Below are 20,118 nucleotides of genomic sequence, written 5' to 3'. Positions count from 1 at the left end.
TGCTACTGCACACAAAAGGGCTTTCAGAGTGCAGTACCTGTCCCTTCTTCAGAGGGTGTTAGGACACAAGAGGTTGTTAGTAGAGACTGCCCCCCATAGAATGGCTGGGCACCTACTATATAACAATTCCTTTGCTTCCAGTGTTCAGCATCTCCCTGCTGTTGAGACATTTCAGGGTGCCGAAAGGAGAATTTTAACCCCCTATCAATTTAACACCCATTTCCCACCATTTGGCTTCGTAGCAGCTTCTGACAAATGTGTCGCCCTGGGATCTTTGGACCATGGACAAAGCATACAGGAGCCAGTTTTAGGCGTGTCCACCGCTCATTGGTCTCTCATTTTATGCTTCGGGCTGGTATTGGATGAATTTCTGACCCTTAAAGTGGTTCTTTTGTTAACCTTGATGGGTCTTATTGGCCAGATTACTTACCAAAACTTTTATTATTATTATTATATTTATTATAGAATTAGATTTTTACAATTGTATTATTTTATATATATATATATATATATATATAAAACACTTTTTATATACTTTTATTTAATTTTTTTCCAAGAAATGACCTTCAAAATGTAATTCAAGTTATGAGCTGTACGCTTCAATGATGCATACTCACTCCAGCACACTGTCTGCTGAATGTGCATCAGGAAGTGTCATCTGTCCATGACCCACCGGATTCAAATCACACTTTCATGGCCATTTCTCATCCAAGTATGACATTTGCTGAGTGTTACAACCTGCTAGGTGTCAGTTATCATTCCAGCTGATGTATAAAACATAGTACCTCTCCCTACTGTACAGACAACCGCTTCCTGATCATTGAATGACGGGCATGCTAGTTGAGCTGACAGGTCCATACAGGAAGACATTTGTCACACTTTACTGGAAATGACCATCAGCTAATGCACGTTGGTGGTATTAGTAAAAGCTCTGTGGGTGACTCCAGTGATTGCTTGTTTCTTGAGTGACAGGGAAAGGCACACAAAGGTGGATGCTTGTGTTGACAGTGCAGATTTGCAGACGAAAAGCTGACAGGTTTGTCACTGCTGTGAACTAGTGGTTTGCTTGTCAAGTTGATTAAACAAAGAACATTCAGCCCTCGTTTTCATGAATAATTGAGGTGTAAGCTCCCAGAGTATGTGCAGTGCAAAGCTCAGGCATCTGTTCCGTACTATGAAACTGGTGTTCATGTGGGTTCAAGGGGTTCAAGCAGACATGTGGATGTCACAGCAGAGGAGGAAAACACTTGGACACAATAACTAGGTTTGTGGATAACTGTATAATAAAAGATTATTGCAAATGAAAATTAAATGTATGTTTCAATTGTTACACACACACACACACACATACACACACACACACATATATATATATATGAATAATATTTAATAAAATCTTTGGTAACACTTCACTTTAGAATAGGGAACGCTTATTCACTATTAACTATTTCTTTTCCCTCAATACATTCTTAATTTGCTGCTTATTAATAGTTAGTAAGGTAGTTGTTAAGTTTAGGTATTGGGTAGGATTAGGGATGTAGAACAAGGTCATGTAGAATAAGGTATTAATATGTGCTTAATTTCTACTAATAAATGGCTAATATTCTAGTAATATGCATGCTAATAAGCAACTTGTTCAGAGACCCTAAAATGAAGTGTTACCAAATCTTTCAGTACCAAACTAAACCCATGGTAATACCTGCTGAAAATGCAGCTTTGCCATTACAAAAAATAATTGTACCATTTTTATTGTATTTTTATTGAATAAATGCAGCCTTGGTGATCATAAGAGACTTCTTTCAAAATTAATTAACCCTTAAACGCATGAATGTTTCACCAATCATTATTACATATTCGGGTCTTTAGCGACCCAGACCTATATATCCAGAACGGATGGATCTCTAACTGCTGCAATAGCAAAAAACTATCTTGATATTTTAAGAACAATTACAGAATAATAAAATAAAGCATATTTTGTTACGTTTTGAAACTTTAAAGGGTTCAATTTGAGCAGATGATTTTACCATCGCTGTCATCGTGCAGAACGCACTTCCACAGTACATTCAGCATCTGCCTCATATTCACGATCTCAGCCATATTCTCAAAACTATTGTATTCAGTGACGTCATATTCAGTATTTTGATCACTGGCAGCTTATTCACCACATCCAGGATCAAATGGCAGTGACATTTATATTTCATTGCATAAAGTAATTGCTCTGCAGTAAAGCCATTCAAACCAGTTCAATTTTTGCTGATGATTTTCGTTTGTTTTATGCCTGCGGTAATTATTAGTTAAACATCATGCAAAACAGGCATTGTTTTCTTTTCTATTTTACTTTTTTTTTCTTGTTATATTGTTTTATAATGAATAGATTGAGGAATACTAAGAAAGTTGATGTCTAACTTTAAAAAAATTAAGGAGGGAGAGGGTAGAGAATGATGTACCAGGTCGCTAAAGACCCGAGGTATGCATATAAGGGTTAAATAAATAACAGCATCTCAGAGAATGCATAAAAACAAACTATTGTGAAAAAACAAACAAACCAACAACAAAAATTCTACACACTATAAAGAACTTTGAACTAAAACTAAAACGATAAAACCCTGCATAAGGGCAACATGATGATGATGCTGTTTCTATGGTTACTGACCTCCAGCGACTGCAGATAGCCCTCCTGAGGGTCGCAGAGCAGTGAGGAGATACGGTGGTTGTTCCTCATACAGCTCACACTGCTATCCTTCCACAGAGGGAAAATCTGCCTGACGACGGTCATCCTTCCCAAGGAACTGTGGGCCAACTCCATAATCTCAGTATCACTGATCTCCTAAACTCACACAGAAACAAAATACAAAGAAATCATACTTCTTTATGAAATAGGCCCAATCACAATCATGTTGATACAGAGCGATATCACACAGCTACCGTGTGATATTGCTCATTTATATCTATAGATGTGGCCATAAAAAATGCGCATCACAGGGAAAGGGATCCCACGACCTGCCGCGGCAAGATGCGGCCCATAGTGAAATTCTCTGGCACATGAAGTACATTACCAGTAGGGGGCAGTTGTGTTTTATTATCAGTTATAGCATGTACTGAAGCCAATAATATGCAATAAATGTGTTATGCGACTCTGTCAGGCGCCTATTGACAGCAAGCGACAGAGCTCATAAACCAACCCGGTCTCATCCCAACTCGTCACATATTGACACTTGGTTTTGGCGTCGCTTTTTGATGCTCAAGGTACCCTTTTAGCCTCACTTTTCGACGTGAAGGGAAGGTACCCCTTTAGCGTAACTTTTCGGCATCGATATGCTAACGCGATATTGGGAATATTGGGTGTGATTTTTCAATGTAAACAGTCAAAATAGTTTTATTTATATGACTTACCAAACCCCTGCCCCTAAACCTACCATCTGTGAACAAAACGCTAGATATAGGAGGCAGATGCAACTACTGTCATAATTTATTTAAAAATGATTCATATACGCTAAGTGTTTCCTATTTAAAAAAATGGAGGACCCTTCACGTCGAAAAGTGACGCTAAAGGGGTACTTTGAGCGTCAAAAAGCGACGCCAAAACCAAGCGTCAATATGTGACGAGTTGGGATGAGACTATGTTACATAAACATGTGAGAACCACGTAGCCTATATTGTTTACGTTCAGCTGAAAGAAATCAAACATTAATGATTCAGTTATTAATGTTTTTGTTTGTCACCTTTGAACATTAATGTTTCACTTAAATTGTGTTATTAAAGTTCATAAGATTATTTCATTTTTAATCTGGTGAACAATATTTTGCTTGTACGTGTGTGATGCGGTGGCTCGACCATTGGATGTTTTCCTTCCAAGAGAGTAAACTGTTGCTCCGGAATTTATGGTCATGCAGATAAAAGCAAGACATAATTAATAAATTACCAAAGATATTCAGATTTTTGTAAAATAACCAAAAAAACTGAATGTGTCTGTTTCCTTAGATATTTGGAGTGTGCCACAATGAACTGAAACTCTATAACTATGCTTTCTTTCATTTTTTTAATCTGTAATGTTTAAATGAAATATATTTCGCGTATAGGCCTAAAAATTCCTTTTTATTTATAGTTTTATCATGTTTTCTCTGTTCACAGAAGCGCAAGTGTGCACATCACAGTGTGATGTTTATTGTGTGAAAATACCATCAGCAAGTGAAACACTGAAACATGACAATACAAACAACAATAAAATTAGAAAGAGACTTTAACAGTGCTCCTGCTTAATAGAGATCGTCTATAACAGTTTCGTGATCCTGGTTCAAGCGCCTCAATGCAGGGCTTTTCAGAAAGTCAGCGCGTGTCATTAGTATATTTCAGAGTGACAGTATACGATTAATACACAATGTTTTTGCTCAAAACTCACTCTACTGTGACCTAATGCAGATATTGTATATAATAAACTGACACATAAGTGAATTATGAGAAAGAACGCAGAAGTTTACCGTCGCCGTAATGTGTGAATTATGATCACGCAATGACTGATGAATCGGCAGAGAATCGTCTTTCTGCAAGTCATAAGAAATTATGCTTCTATTCTATTTAAAGAAATATGAGGTAAAAGTGTGAATACATAATGGACGCATATTTGGAATAAAAGTTTATATGTTGTGTAGCAAAGCACCGATCAAAAATAAATGAAAGCAAACGCGATCGAATATGTACAGGATAGTGTCTTCTTTTTCTATTCAAAATATAATTAATATTCACACCCGATTGATTTCCTGGCATTGTAACCATTGTAAGTATTAGCCATAAATATATTATCATAATATATCATAAATAGTGGTCAAATATAGAAGCCCTCTAATCTCAATGTAAAGTCAGAATATTTATTCTAAAAATGTTTCTGTAACAGCTGCCAAAATTAATCTATATAGCTCTGTGATTTGTGATATATTTGTGATAAGGAAAAAAAAAGAAAAAAAGAAAAAAAAAAACAACCTCTGGTTTCTTCACAAATCGCACCCTGTGTATAAATAGCATTATGTGAGAATAAATCAGAGGCAGAGAAAGCAGGGAAGCCCATTTCTGAAAGAGAGGTAACTTAAACTCGGGGTCAGTTACCATGGTAGCTCTTCTTCGGAAGTCGGAGTCAGAAGCAGCTTTTCTTCAAGGTTTTTCTAAACCCAAAGTTTCTTTCGGTCTCCTCCCCTTTTTAAAAGCATAAACGATGCCTACACCTCATTAATTCACACTGCAAAAATGCTTTTCTTAGTGAGTATGTTGGGATCTAAATTAAGTGCATTTTAATTAAATCAAGAAAATGTTTTTAATGCAAATGGAACTAAGATTATTTTTCTTATCTCATTTGCTAAACAAGAAAAATACACTTAAAAGAGCAAATACCGTACGTCATTTTTCCTATGCAGAAAATGCATCTTGATTTAAGAGTCTTTAGATATTGTGACTGGAAACAAGACAAATATACTAAGTAAGAAAATAATTTTTTGCAGTAGAGGTATATTCATTCATTGCACGTATTTTCATCATGCAGACATTGTGAAAGTGACAAAAACGGCATGCATTATTTCTTAGGGAGTTTTTACATCGGGATTATATTTATTTATTTATTGATTGATTGATTGCCATATCCACAACATGCATATTTATTTGAGCACCTCACTTTTTTGCACCGCAAATGATTGCGCCTGGTGTAAATAGCCCATAGGGATCTACTGTTTCGATTCAAAATCATCATCAGCAGTGTGACTGAATTCAGTCCAGTCAGAGGGGGTTGAGGATTCGGGCAGTTCAACTTCATTGTAGGGTTGGAAGGTGTAAATCATTACTCTTTAAAATGGAGAGTGTCTGACGGCTGAAAAGTGTTTCAAACTTGCAGAGCAAGTTTAGGTAAATTGTCTGTTTCTGCAAAAGCAGAAAGCAGTCTGTTTCGTTTGGTTTTTGCAATTGGCGTGCAACGGCATGTGCAGAATTATATGTACTATAATATGCAGTGTTGCTTCATTTTGTTTTGTTTTATAAGAGACACGGCACGTCCGTGACAGAGACAAAGAGACTGCCCTAAAAAGACACGTCTGCAATTTATGTGATGCGTCTTTGTACTATTTTAATTTTGCACTCTTTTAGCTAATTGTATACGGCAACGCTGCAGTTATTTTGCAATACATTTACATTTATTCATTTAGCTGACGCTTTTATCCAAAGCGACTTACATATAAGTCAGAGGTCGCACGCCTCTGGAGCAACTAGGGGTTAAGTGTCTTGCTCAGGGACACATTGGTGTCTCACAGTGGATTCGAACCTGGGTCTCTCACACCAAAGGCATGTGTCTTATCCACTGCGCCATCATTACAAATGTAAAAAGAGTAAGTAGTAAGAATAAGTAATAATAATAAGAATGTTTTTTCTTCGAGTTTAATGCATAAACAACCCTGCGTGACCATAGAAAATGGTTATTAACAGAAATGGATAAAGTAATATTTTGTTTTGAATTAAGAATGCTAAAAGTGTGTAATTTAGAAATTATTATATTAACCATAGGTAGCTATAGGCTACAGACTGTGCACCCAACATTGCCTAGACAGCATTCCAATGAAGTTATCATGAATAAATGTTAAAAGAAGACGTAGAACATAATACAAGACTAACATTTTTATCCTATACAAGAAAACTATTTTATCCATCCCACAGTCCTGTAAATCCATTAAGTCTTTTTTTCCATAATATTTGATTATTATTGTTATTGGCTATTTTTATATTATATATTTTATAAAATATACTATTTTGTTTTTTTCCCCTACATTTAGATCTCTTTGCTTAACGTTCCATATATTACTTACTGTTTTGTAAATACTGTAAATGTCCAACATGCCAGTAAAGCTTTGATTAGGCTCTATTTCTGGCGCTCTTATAGGAATTTTACTGGAAGTTCACTTTAAAGGAAATTTAACATATGGCTATAATATTTCATTCTGTTTCGGCTCGTAATTAAAAGGCCTATGCCATATAAACAGCGGTTTTTCGTTTAATTCGCATTCACATTGTTTTAAAATGCGAATGAAATGAAATATTCAAAATAAAATATTAATATAACCTATTTGTATTTCAAATAATTCCGGATTTCTAGCATCATGTTTGTAAACTTAAGAAAAATAAGTCGTTCCCTCAAACATAAGAAGCCATGGGGTGGCCACAAGAAAAGGATATCGTTACCTCGACAAAATTAACTTGTGACCATGACATATTATCATTTTCCCACGAGTTAATGTTGTGCCCACGACAAAACCATCATGTCCCCTCCCGGTCACCATAGAAGTCTGTACATTCATACAACGCAAACGTCATAAGCATGTAAACTGCTATCTGTTTAATGTCTGGAATTTACCCAGTTTATTAAAAAGTTACATCAGCTATATATACAGTGCTAGCACAATAAATAGTTTACAAAGCACAATAAATAATGATCTGCTTTACACTCATGCAGTCATGTGTAAATACATTTTTCGGTGGCCATATTACCATATCAAACATTTGTGTCTAATACTATTTTATTTATTGTGAATGTTTTCTCACAAAGTTACATGAAGTGAATTTATCAGACATTGATAATTATGTTAATTCTATTTTAAAAATTAAACGTACTGTAATAATCTATAAGCATGTTTAACAATCGGTCAAAGACAAATAATTGCAAAGTGTATACGAGCAATTTGGTCTGGTCCAGATTCAAAGTGAGGGGGCACGTGATAATATGTCATGGCCACGAGATATTCATTTGTGGGAACGTGATAATACTGTATGTCGTGGGCACAAGATCATTTTGTAGAGGAAACGACATCCTTATGTTGTTGCCATGCAAACTGAAGTCGAGGCCTCGAGTTGCTATGTTGAGGGAAAGACATCCATTTTTCGTGGCCACAAATTTAATGTATAAAACCTGTGACCATAGCAACCCGAGATTATCAGAGATGGATTTATCAATATTTTGTTTTGAATTGAGAAATTATTATATTCATTATTAAATAAATTATGACATTATTAAATTATTATTATATTAACCATAGACTTTGGCTGTATTGCACGCAATATAGACAGCATTCAAATGAGGTTTATTATGAATAAATGCTAAAGTACATACAATAAAATAGGCCTACAAGAAAATATTTATTGTAAGTAAGTATTTGTATATTATTATTATTATTAGCCTATATTTGTCACGAATCCTGACCATGCACTTCCGTTCACTAGCCACCAGATGTCACTCGTTCACCACACGGACTCATACACAGCTGTTCACAATGATCACGCCCACACCTGAGAACCATCTCGCAATCACCATCACCCAAACACACACTATTTAAACCATGGACTTTCTCAGCATCGGGGCCGAGTATTGTTAGCATTTATCTCTCTCCTAGCGATAGCTACTTTACAGAGCCATTGTCATAGTCTTAGTCTTGCCTTGCCTTGTCTTTCTTGCCGTGTCTGACCCTGCCTGTGTTTCCTGGATTTACCCTTCGCCTCTGCCGTTTGGACTCTGTTCGCTCCCCGTTTGGATTACTGCTCTCGTTTCTGGATTATCCCTCTGCCTTGCCCCTTTGGATACTGTTTGCTGATCGTCGACCCACGCTTGCTCCACGGATTGCTGTGTCTTGCCCTTGCCATACCTGTTTGCCACTGTCTGACCCTGCCTGTTTACTGACCATGTTTTATAATAAAGCTTTGCATATGGATCCGCATGTCTCACATCTCGTCAGCCCCGTAACAGAATACTCGGCCACACAAGGATCCAGCGGCTTTTCAAGAGGACATTGGCCAGGTATGGACTCTGCACGACTGTTATTAACCCTCGAGCAGGGCTCGCGACCGCTCGAGGATTATATTCATGAGTATTTAGACCTCGCCTATTTTTCTGATCTGCCGGACTGTGCACTAATAGACTTCTTTTGTGAGGGCATTAACCAACCACTCAATTCACGTTTAATCCGTGAGGGTCCCCGCGCGTCACCTGCTCAGTATATGGACTATGCTTTGCTGTGTGTGGGCTCTTCTTTTACTGTGGGTGTCGCGGAGGAACGTGACAACGCACTCACTCGCAAAATGGCGGCAACAACAACACCCCTTCATGTCATTGCTGCCAAGCCAGAGTCTGCTCACGTCACGCCTGCCAAGCCAGAGTCTGCTCACGTCACGCCTGTCCAGCCAGAGTCACGCCACGTCTCAGCGCTCCAGCCAGAGTCACGCCACGTCTCAGCGCTCCAGCCAGAGTCACGCCACGTCTCAGCGCTCCAGCCAGAGTCACGCCACGTCTCAGCGCTCCAGCCAGAGTCACGCCACGCCTCAGCTCCTCAGCCAGAGTCTCTTCACGCTTCAGCTCCTCAGCCAGAGTCTCTTCACGCCTCTGCCGAGCTGCCAGAGGCTGTCACCAGAGATTTAAGGTCAGTCCTTCCAGTTCGCTGTCTGATATCCAGTGTGATGGACCCACCACTGATGTCGGTGCGAGAAGCTGGCATTCCCAGGGCCTCAACCCTGGCTGTTACTGAAACTGTTCCCCTGACCTCAGTGCTTCCCGTTATGGCGGTCGCTATTTTGAGTATGTGGGCTGCACACTGTGCTCCTGAGGCCGCTTCTGTTCACGAGTCTGCTACAGTGCCTCCAGAGGTGGTGGCTTCCGCTGCAGAACCTCCCGAAGTGGTGGCGCCCACTCCCGAACTCACTGTTTACCCTGTCACGGCCATGGAGGCCGTCCCTGAACTCACGGTCTGCCCTGTCACGGCCACGGAGGCCGTCCCTGAACTCGCTGTCTGCCCTGTCACGGCCAAGGAGGCCGTTCCTGTACTTACTGTCTGCCTTGTCACGGCCACGGAGGCTGTTCCTGGCCTCATGGTCTGCCCTGTCACGGCCACGGAGGCCGTTCTTGAACTCACTGTCTGCCCCGTCACGGCCATGAAGGCCGTTCCTGAACTCACTGTCTACCCTGTCACGGCCATGGAGGCCGTCCCTGAACTCACTGTCTGTCCTGTCACGGCTAAAGAGGCCGTCTGTGAGCTCTCGCCCTGTCCTGTCACGGCTAAAGAGGCTGCCTGTGAGTTCTCGCCCTGTCCTGTCACGGCTAAAAACGCCGTCTATGAATCCTCGTCCTGCCCTGCCACGCCCTCTGTGATCATGAATTCTCTCCCTGTATTGTCTGTCTCTGCTCTCCCTGTGTTGTCTGTCTCTGTTTCCCCCGATCTCAGACTCTGACATGGTTTCCTGCCCAGTCTGCTTCCTGGCGAGGGTTTTCTGCTGAGGTCTGGTGGTCCTCTGCCCTGCCGTGGTGGTCTTCTGCTCGGGTCTGGTGGTCGTCTGCCCCGCCGTGGTGGTCTTCTGCTCGGGTCTGGTGGTCGTCTGCCCCGCCGTGGTGGTCTTCTGCTCGGGTTTGGTGGTCTTCTGCTCGGGTCTGGTGGTCGTCTGCCCCGCCATGGTGGTCTTCTGCTCGGGTCTGGTGGTCGTCTGCTCCGCCGTGGTGGTCATCTACTCTGCCCTGGTGGGCTCCTGGTCCGTCTGCTCCGCCCTGGTGGGCTCTTGCTCTATGCTGGTCTCCGGTTCCGCCGGGGTGTCCCGCTCTGCCGGTTCTGCCTCAGTCCCCGGTCTTCCCACTTTCTCACGGACCTGGCCCTCCGTCCCTCCCCCTGTTCCGCCTCCGCTCCACCTCCCTCCTGGACTATATAGGAGCGTCTGGAAGCCGCTCCTTGGGGGGGGGGCTATGTCACGAATCCTGACCATGCACTTCCGTTCACTAGCCACCAGAGGTCACTCGTTCACCACACGGACTCATACACAGCTGTTCACAATGATCACGCCCACACCTGAGAACCATCTCGCAATCACCATCACCCAAACACACACTATTTAAGCCATGGACTTCCTCAGCATCGGGGCCGAGTATTGTTAGCATCTCTCTCCTAGCGATAGCTACTTTACAGAGCCATAGTCTTAGTCTTGCCTTGTCTTTCTTGCCGTGTCTGACCCTGCCTGTGTTTCCTGGATTTACCCTTCGCCTCTGCCATTTGGACTCTGTTTGCTCCCCGTTTGGATTATTGCTCTCGTTTCTGGATTATCCCTCTGCCTTGCCCCTTTGGATACTGTTCGCCGATCGTCGACCCACGCTTGCTCGACGGATTGCTGTGTCTTGCCCTTGCCATACCTGTTTGCCACTGTCTGACCCTGCCTGTTTACTGACCATGTTTTATAATAAAGCTTTGCATATGGATCCGCATGTCTCACGTCTCGTCAGCCCCGTAACAATATTATTGATTCTATTTTTATATATTTTTTTTCCCCCCTTCATTTTGATCTCTTTACTTAACCCTCTGAGCCCGACAAACGCGAATACGCGTTTTGGGGCAGATTTTCCTGATAAGGCAGAAAAGAGCTTGAATTACTCTGCCATTTTTGATCGTTCAGATAAGAGCAATACACCATTCGAATCTGTAAGGGGTCTTCTTTTATTTGTATTCACTCATACTAACAACTAAACTTTGTGCTTTTGAAGAATAAAGAAAACAAACAGCATGCGCTCTCGGTCTTCTCCGTCTCCGCGATCTTTTTTCAGAAATGCGTCACTAAAATGAAGTGTAACTCAGCAAATACTCAACACAGAAACATGAGAGTTATCTCTATAGGAAGCTTGAAGTGTCTTCTTTCAAATGAAGTAAGTCATATCGAAAACAAATATTCTGTGATGAAGTAATCCGTATGAAACCAACACGATGTCCAGTCTGTCCCGTCTAACTCATTATTTTTAATGAGATCCCGCCCCCTCGCGTTCACATGCAAATAACCACGTGACCCGCGCGCGTGGAGCATAAACAAAGCGTCAGTGTCAGTGAGGAGTTCATCGCTGCTATACTGTTACTTTCTGGAAGAAGACGCGCTGAGTAAAGGCTGGATTTCCCTCAAAATCGATCTGATGAGTAAGTAATGTTTATTTTATTTTCTGCATTAGTTAATGTGTTATTGTGACATAAACTTGAACACATTACTAGATGGGTTGTTCCCAAACTACAACACGATAAATGCTACGCATCTAAGAATGTTTAGACCATGTTTATTATTAATAATCTGTTCACAAATATATTTTAATAACGTGCTAAACGATAACAATTAGTTCTCAGATACAAAATATATGTTTTATAATACGAAGTATATCCTTTTATAGTACAGAGTCTATGACTGCAGAATCATATCTTTTATACTATAAAATCATACATGATGTTCAGGATGACTATAATTCCTGACTAAAATGATGGGCAATTCATTGTATTTAAATTTCTTACTGCGCGAGTATAAAACAATAAAAGTAATATGAGAGTACATTGTAACATGATGAATGCTACGAGTCTAAGTATGTTTAGAACATGTTTATGATTAATAGCCTACTCTGTTCAAAAATAGATTTTAATAACGTGCTAAACAATAATAATTAGTTTCTCAGATATAAAATGTTTTTTTTTACGATAATACAAAGCATGAATGAGTCTATGACTACAAAACCTATATATAGATAGATAGATAGATAGATAGATAGATAGATAGATAGATAGATGCTCCTGATATAAACATGCTCACAAATGTTTTTTCTCTTTTTTTGGTTGTTTGTATTTTATTGAATCAGACACCTGCACCACAGATGATGAATCCTGCTGACTTTCAGTCTCTTCCAACTGTTTTCCTCTGAGAGCGCTGCACTAACATCAGAAGAAATCCATGGAAAGTAGCAGAAACACTTAAATAACACGTGAATATCAGGTATGATTTATCTGTTTCACTTGTTGAACAGAATCTGTTGCAGGAACGAGTCAAAGTCTGTTCACATCTCTGTGGTTAGATCAGTGCACAATAATGTGTCTTTGACCTTCATTATGTATGTTTTGATTATACTGTGTTGTAAATAAAATACAAATCATTTAAAAACCCATTTTTTCAGTCTCCTCACACTCTCTTACCTGCCTCAGTCACAGTCACACTGATGGGCCATTAGCACCTTTAGGGGAGGGCCCTTTGTCTCTCAGGTGAGAACCACTTAATATTCAAGACCATTACCACTCCCTCGCATATTGGATTTCGAACACAAAACATGTCTTTAAAAATTTAAATCAATGTATTGTTTTCTGTGAGCAAATAAACAAGATGATTTTCACATAATTGTGAAGTAAATATTCTAGCCTACAAGATCTGGTTCTCAAAAGTCTTGTAAACAATTGTTCTGTATGTGTTTTATGGTCTTATTTGAGTGACTTCAAAATTTTAGTTTTTCACTAACCACGCATAAACGTTGTTTTCTCAAAAACACAATCATGTACATAAATGCTGCTAACATAACATTGTAGCCCAGTTTGTGCTGTTTACAGTGTTATTAGACTTTAGCCATTTATATTTTTATAAGCAACTGAAAAAAGCACAAATGTCAGGGCATGTCGAAAGTTCTCCAGGTCCCCAAAACACCCTCAGGGCCCAGAGGGTTAATGTTCTGAATAGTTTAGTAAATAATAGCCTACTGTAAATGCTTGACATGCTAATAAAGCTTTAATTAGGCTGACCGGAATTTTTACAGGAATGCAGTTTAAAGGATGAATTTAACATTTTATTTCGGCTAATTATTAGACCATAATTATAAACACTATAGTGTTTCGTTGAGGAATGAATTTGTCAATGAAAACACAACACGCTCATTTATCATGACACACGGGTATAAATACAATCATAAAGTCAAAACTTTACTGGCATAATTGCCAGATGTTTAGTATTTTCAAAATATATGGTAGCAAATACTAGCATAATACAGTACCTAATTAGGTAAAGCGATACACAAGTTGAAAGGGGAAATAAGCATATCAACAATCATATTTGTCGCACCGCACAGCATCCAGTGTAGACAGCATCACTGATTATAATGACTTCTATAGTATTTTGGCGCCGCTCACATCCGGTGTAGACAAGGTGTAACATTGATTTTGCTTTGTTTCATAGAACTAATCGTTGCCTGGGATGTGTAGGCTACATATGTGTGGGAATAAAATATTGTGACTTTATCTTTCATTAGAAATAAACACAAGTGTGGGCCTCAAATTATAAATATATTTTGAGAAAAAAAAAATTATGATATAATACCAGTGACGTTTTTATGAATAAATTGACGCCAAAGCTTTTATTGAAAACAATAGTTTTGACAGCAGTGTCATTAAACAGGCATAATAGGACACTTCTGGCATCTGTATAGTGACATGAGGTCATATTTAATGTTTTGGGAGTGAGAACAGATTGGTATTAGATGATTCAAAGCGACATGCATTGTTATTATCATACTGAAATATATAATTGTGTTTTAATGTGGTTGTTATGCACACTACATTAAAATATAATTCAACCGAAACATGTACATGTAGAAATTTACTATTCTGACAAATAGTGCAACTGTATCAGCAAGAAATAATAATAAAATAATTGAATTACTATAGAATTCTTGTAATAATTTACAGTGGCAGATAGCAAATGTAATCTGTGTATTTAATTTCCCAAGGGACAATATAATATTGTTTGTCCTATTTTAGATTTTTGCATTTACAATCATCACTTGCAAAATCAAGATGGCAGATACTGAGTAAATAAATTAGGCTAAACAGCTTTGTTGCTGAAATATTTATTATCAAGATGTTGTTCAGCCATTATTTATAGTCCAGCCTGAAAACTTTCACAGATACACTCTATAAAATGTTGTTCAGCCATTATTTATAGTCCAGCCTGAAAACTTTCACAGATACACTCTATAAAATGCTGGGTTATTATCAGTGGTTGAATTGTAAAAACAATTCAGGGGGGATGGTGTGGTTAATGTCTTTTTTCTTTTCTTTTTGTGTGTGTGTGTGTGTGTGTGTGTGTGTGTGTGTGGGGGGGGGGGGGGGGGGGTCAATGTACTGTAGCTAATTTTGGTAACACTTTATTTTAAGTTCTAGTTGCTTATTAGCATGCATATTACTAGAATATTAGCCATTTATTAGTAGTAATTAATTAAGACATTATTAGTAAAGACATATTAATGCCTTATTCTACTGTACATAACGTTATTCTACATCCCTAATCCTACCCAATACCTAAATTTAACAACTACCTTACTAACTATTAATAAGCAGCAAATTATGAATTTATTGAGGGAAAAGTTGTAGTTAATAGTGAATAAGTGTTCCCTGTTTTAAAGTATTGCCACTATTATTTATAAGATTTATATATATATATAGGGAACATTCTACCAGAAACGCACATTATCTGTCCTTGACTTCTTACATTGAATAAAAAGTATTTAATCCAAAAAATTTCTAAAACTGACTGATGGTTGATTTCTGTGAGTTGTTCTGTAAAGGAATGTCATTCATTAGGTTCGCAGATATTTTTTTCTTTAATAAAAACACTTCTGAAAATGACAAATCCTGTCTTTGTCCTTATCCTCAGCCAAAGTAGACATACAGATTTCATAGTTTTGTTATGCTAACAACTGTTATTTAGCAAAACATCTCCATCAATAACAAGTTTAAGTTGTTATCATTCACACCAATTGATTAAAAACATGAAATTAAACATACATTCTAGAAATAAATGCTATTTTACAACTGTTTTCGGTCAGTCCTGTCACGTTTACATAAAACTCAACATAAAATGTGTGCAATAAGCCTTTGAGGGGAATGACTCAGAGGAAATGACATCATTTGACTGAAGTGAAGCTGACACTGATAAAGGATGAGTTCTGTATTTGATTTGATTTTAAGCTTGATTTGATTTTAAGCTTGTTTTTGTATGTTTTTTTGAGGAGGACGAGCTAAAGCGTCATGCCCTGTCACGGTAAAACATCCAGTGATTCAACGGTCCATTATAAGGGCATTCTAACTGCATTCTAATGGGCTTCATCGCGCAGTGTATGCTCTTGGACTGCTTGGACTGTGTATGCTTCAAGACATGTTTTTGTTTGTTTTTTGCAAAGTCAGTGACTCGATTATGTCTCCTCACACACATAAAACACAATGACATTATGTCATTTAAATTCTAATCAAGGAAAAATCATGCCTTCTCTTGTCTTCTTTTTAAAGAACTTAAAAAGTTGCACTTTAAACATTTTGCGCTAAAAATAACCAAAACGTGCTTCAGCTTGGGCATAGCTTGTTACAGAACCAAATTCTGATTGGCCAATCTCCATTATATAGTTTGTGAATTATCATAAGTAGAGAATTTTAATATTTAATTTGCACGGTAAGTTTCATAATACACAATATTATTAATCTAAAGGGGATGGTTAGTGGGGATGGTGGTTTTACAGAGGGGATGCTTTTTGCCCCCCCCTCCATTCGAGCCCTGGTTATTATTATTATTATTATTATTATTATTTACTTATTTATTTAACCAAAATGCTGGGTTCAGCCTGTTGGGTCATTTTATTGAGTTATTTTTTTTATATCTTTACCCAGGTGCTGGGTAGTTTTTCTGCACAATAAAAATGGTGGGTTAATTTATTTTATTTTTTTGCTTGTTGGATAATTTTATTGGGTTATTTTTATTTATTTATTTATTTACTCAGATGATGGGTAGATTTTCTGTAGCTGCTTAATCTTTTTTATTGTGAATAAAAATTATGAACCCCTTCAGATACCTACCCAGCGCTGGGTCAGTGTAACCCAATGTTGGGTAAACTGTGCTAAACCGGTTAAAACTAGATTTGTCATCAGTCATTTTGTGTTCTGTTCTAAGAGAAAACGCGATTGACGGGAAACTTCCTGCCTGAATGAAATTAAGGTATGTATTACTATCAAATAATTAAATATGTATTATTGTATTCATATCAAATAATTTCTATATAAACAGGAAAATGTCTGTAGTCTCAGATTTGTCCTTTTTTGTGTTTAAACATACATCACAGCTAACGTCTGCTTGGAACGCAAGCCTTCTACAAATGCAGCATCCACTGGATCTACATTAAAAGTGAACAGCACGCCAGGCCAGTGCCACCATGGAAGTTTCACCTACCACCAAATGTGTGGCCAGGGCTGAAACACAATGCAACTTCGCTGTTATATGTAGAAAAATGCACTTTTTATTATTTTAAAAAGAAAATAGAGCAGAGACGTTAAGCGTAGCGCTAGTTCTTTTTTTTTTTTTCTTTTTTATGGTGACCCATACTCGAAATTGGTGCTCTGCGTTTAACCCATCCAAGTGCACACACACAGCAGTGAGTAGTGAACAAATGCACACACACACACACACCGTGAACACACACCCGGAGCAGTGGGCAGCCATGCTGCGGCGCCCGGGGAGCAATTGGGGGTTCGGTGCCTTGCTCAAGGGCACCTCAGTCGTGGTATTGAGGGTGGAGAGAGCGCTGTACATTCACTCCCCCACCTACAATCCCTGCCGGCCGGGGACTCGAACCCGCAACCTTTCGATTACGAGTCCGACTCTCTAACCATTAGGCCACGACTTCCCCTGACTTCCCCACGACTTCTGGCAGGTCATGTGAGTCAAGCTTGCATCAGCTGACTCTCAGCTTATCACATCTACCTATAGGAATACGACACCTATCACGGCATCCCTACATAGTCGCTATTCAGTATTATTCAGCTTGCTTGCTCGGGAGCAAATCACCCTCCTCCATCCCCAACTCCTCCTTTCGCCACAGTCAGGACTTGGCTTCTAACATTCCTGTTGAATCAGACTCCCTAATCTTGAGTAATGTGTTACACTAAATGCAGTTAAGTACATTAATTATACCTGCTAGGTTCTGTTCTGTTAACCCTTGGGGGGTTATTATTGCTGCTCTCCCTGCTCATTCATGACAGGCTGCATGGATGGGCAGGGAGTTTTTCCCCAGAACAGAACCATACCGCCAAACCAAACTGTATGCTAAGTGTCTATCATTGACGACAGTGGTCCTGACAGAACCAGCACTAAGTCAAAAAAATAAAAATAAATCAGCAAATGGCTTAATAAAACCCAACAAGCTGGGTCAAAATAACCATGTGTTCTGTCCAATATTTACCCAACACTGGGTTAACAAATAACCCAAAAATGGTTGTTTTTTACCCAGCATTTTTAGAGTGTAGATGAAATAGTGTGAGAGAGACTTCAGCTATATTTCCTGCAAAAGAAGGAAAACAGTTAGTACAAAAAGAGACCTTAAAATCTAACATCCTTTTCCCATTTCAGTGTATGTCCTCTTATCTTCCCCACGTGGCTCTTGGTTCAAAGGATATATATTTTACGCTAAAAGCCTACTAGTGTTCTCTCTGTACTGATGGGTTTGCGATGCTCCTTGTGATTTCACAGTCTGCTGTTTCAAACATCTGGGGAGAAAGCAGTACCTTCTGCCAACATGTTCTTGGTCAGGACCCCTTGGAGTCACTTTTTTTAGCACACTAGATACACTTTTAGCATGATTTTCCTTTGTGCAGGGAACCCCATTGCTTTCAACTGCATCTGATCCAGATGCATTTAATTATTTGTATGCATTTGTAAAGTATAAATTATTTATATAAAAAAGGTATTTAATTGGTGGTTAATTCAAAATAAAATAAAATTGGCCACTAGGAGATTGTGATTAATGGGATTAATAAATGTAAAATCATATGCACTTGTGGAAAGGTGTGGAATAATGATCATCAAGCTCAGAAAGTACAAAATAAAAGTAAACATTGTCAGTGTTATGAATATTCTGGCCAGTAGTGATGTCTGATTCATGAACAAATTGTTATTTTGAACCAGTTCTTGTCAGTAAACAGGGTGAGCCCAGTCAGACTGAATTGTTTGAAACTGTATCCCGAGTTAGCACTGATCCACAAGCCACTCCATAAATTAACTTCTAAACCAAACTGAGCTCTCAAGTTTGTCTGACATTATAACTCAAAAGGAAACAAAAACTTAGTCACAAGTGACTAAGACCTATCGTTATCCATCAGTCATTTAATGTGCAGAAGCATCACTGAAAGTAACAGTGACAGTAATAAGCACCTGTATTATTATGACTTAATAGGTAAAGGTGATTATGCCTGCATTTACACTGCAGTTCTTGAAGCCCATTTCCAATTTGTATGATATCAGAATTATTTTTTAAATTTTCTTTTACTTTCTAGATCACTTGAACAATGCAATATAAATACAGCCTATATGGCTCTACTGTGTTTGAGTGTCACAATGGCAGTTGCAACTGTAATAGAACTGCTGAACTTATTCAGGTTGACTAGATTATGCTTTGGTATCCCAATAAGTCATTTAAAAACATTATAATTTCTTTTTCGTGTTGTTTTTATATCATGAGGAGCTTATTGTAGCATCACAAAACCAAAAAGTAAGTTAAGGCAAAAGGTAGTGTATCATTAAAATCCCTTGTTCAGTGCAAAAACTACTGTTCAGCTAATGAGAAAAACTATGTCCATTTTAAGGAAAATTTTGTTCTTGGCTCCAACATTAATAGAACATGCATCATGTACTGTATGATTTCTGAGATAAATGTGCTCTACACACATATATTCTTAGAATACATTTGTTTTCTCTTTCTCAACTGCTATCATTTCAGAGCAACAGAAGAGAATATTTATAAGGAAATTAATTATTTGACGTTTTAGTCTCACTGTTTGTCAGATGAGTGGCAATGGGAAAGAAGTAGACAATATTACCTAGTGTCTCCTTATTCAAATTCAATCACACGTATGCATTGTATAGTCAGCAGGAGAAGACATTAATATTTAACAGCAACATGTGGTGCTTCACAGCATGTTTAACAGGAAGGCATCATCCTTCACAATTAACTTAAGCAAAATCTAGGCCTGCCACAACTCACAGATTGACTTACCGGAATTTAAAATCACATGTGATCGATTAAACACCATCTGCCTTTGTGCAATTTGCTTTTAACATGCATCAAAGATGATTGCTGAATGTTTCTGTGCTGGTTATAACGGCTGCAATATGTGGGAACGCTTCTCCCCAGGAGGGGTGATCTTCTGTATTACAAGCCTCTGTTTATGTCATTGCGGACACAGCATTTTAAACCGGCCTTTTCTCAGTAGGTTGAATAAAATTGCATAATTTCATCATCATCATTAT

General features: G+C 38.6%; 1 protein-coding gene across 1 annotated transcript in view; it reads right to left on the bottom strand.

Moving 5' to 3' along the window:
• Positions 1-20,118, bottom strand: part of LOC306857857 (glutamate receptor ionotropic, delta-1-like) — a gene marked incomplete at both ends in the record, with an annotated part of 434,446 nt that overhangs the window by 48,017 nt on the left and 366,311 nt on the right. Inside the window, one exon of the mRNA XM_079398091.1 lies at positions 2,654-2,827. Coding sequence (XP_079254217.1) covers positions 2,654-2,827 — 174 coding nt within the window. The remainder of the gene's footprint in view (positions 1-2,653; positions 2,828-20,118) is intronic.

Source organism: Barbus barbus, assembly GCF_936440315.1.
Source record: "Barbus barbus genome assembly, chromosome: 38".
Taxonomy (NCBI): domain Eukaryota; kingdom Metazoa; phylum Chordata; class Actinopteri; order Cypriniformes; family Cyprinidae; genus Barbus; species Barbus barbus.
This window is presented reverse-complemented; position numbering and strand designations above follow the sequence as displayed.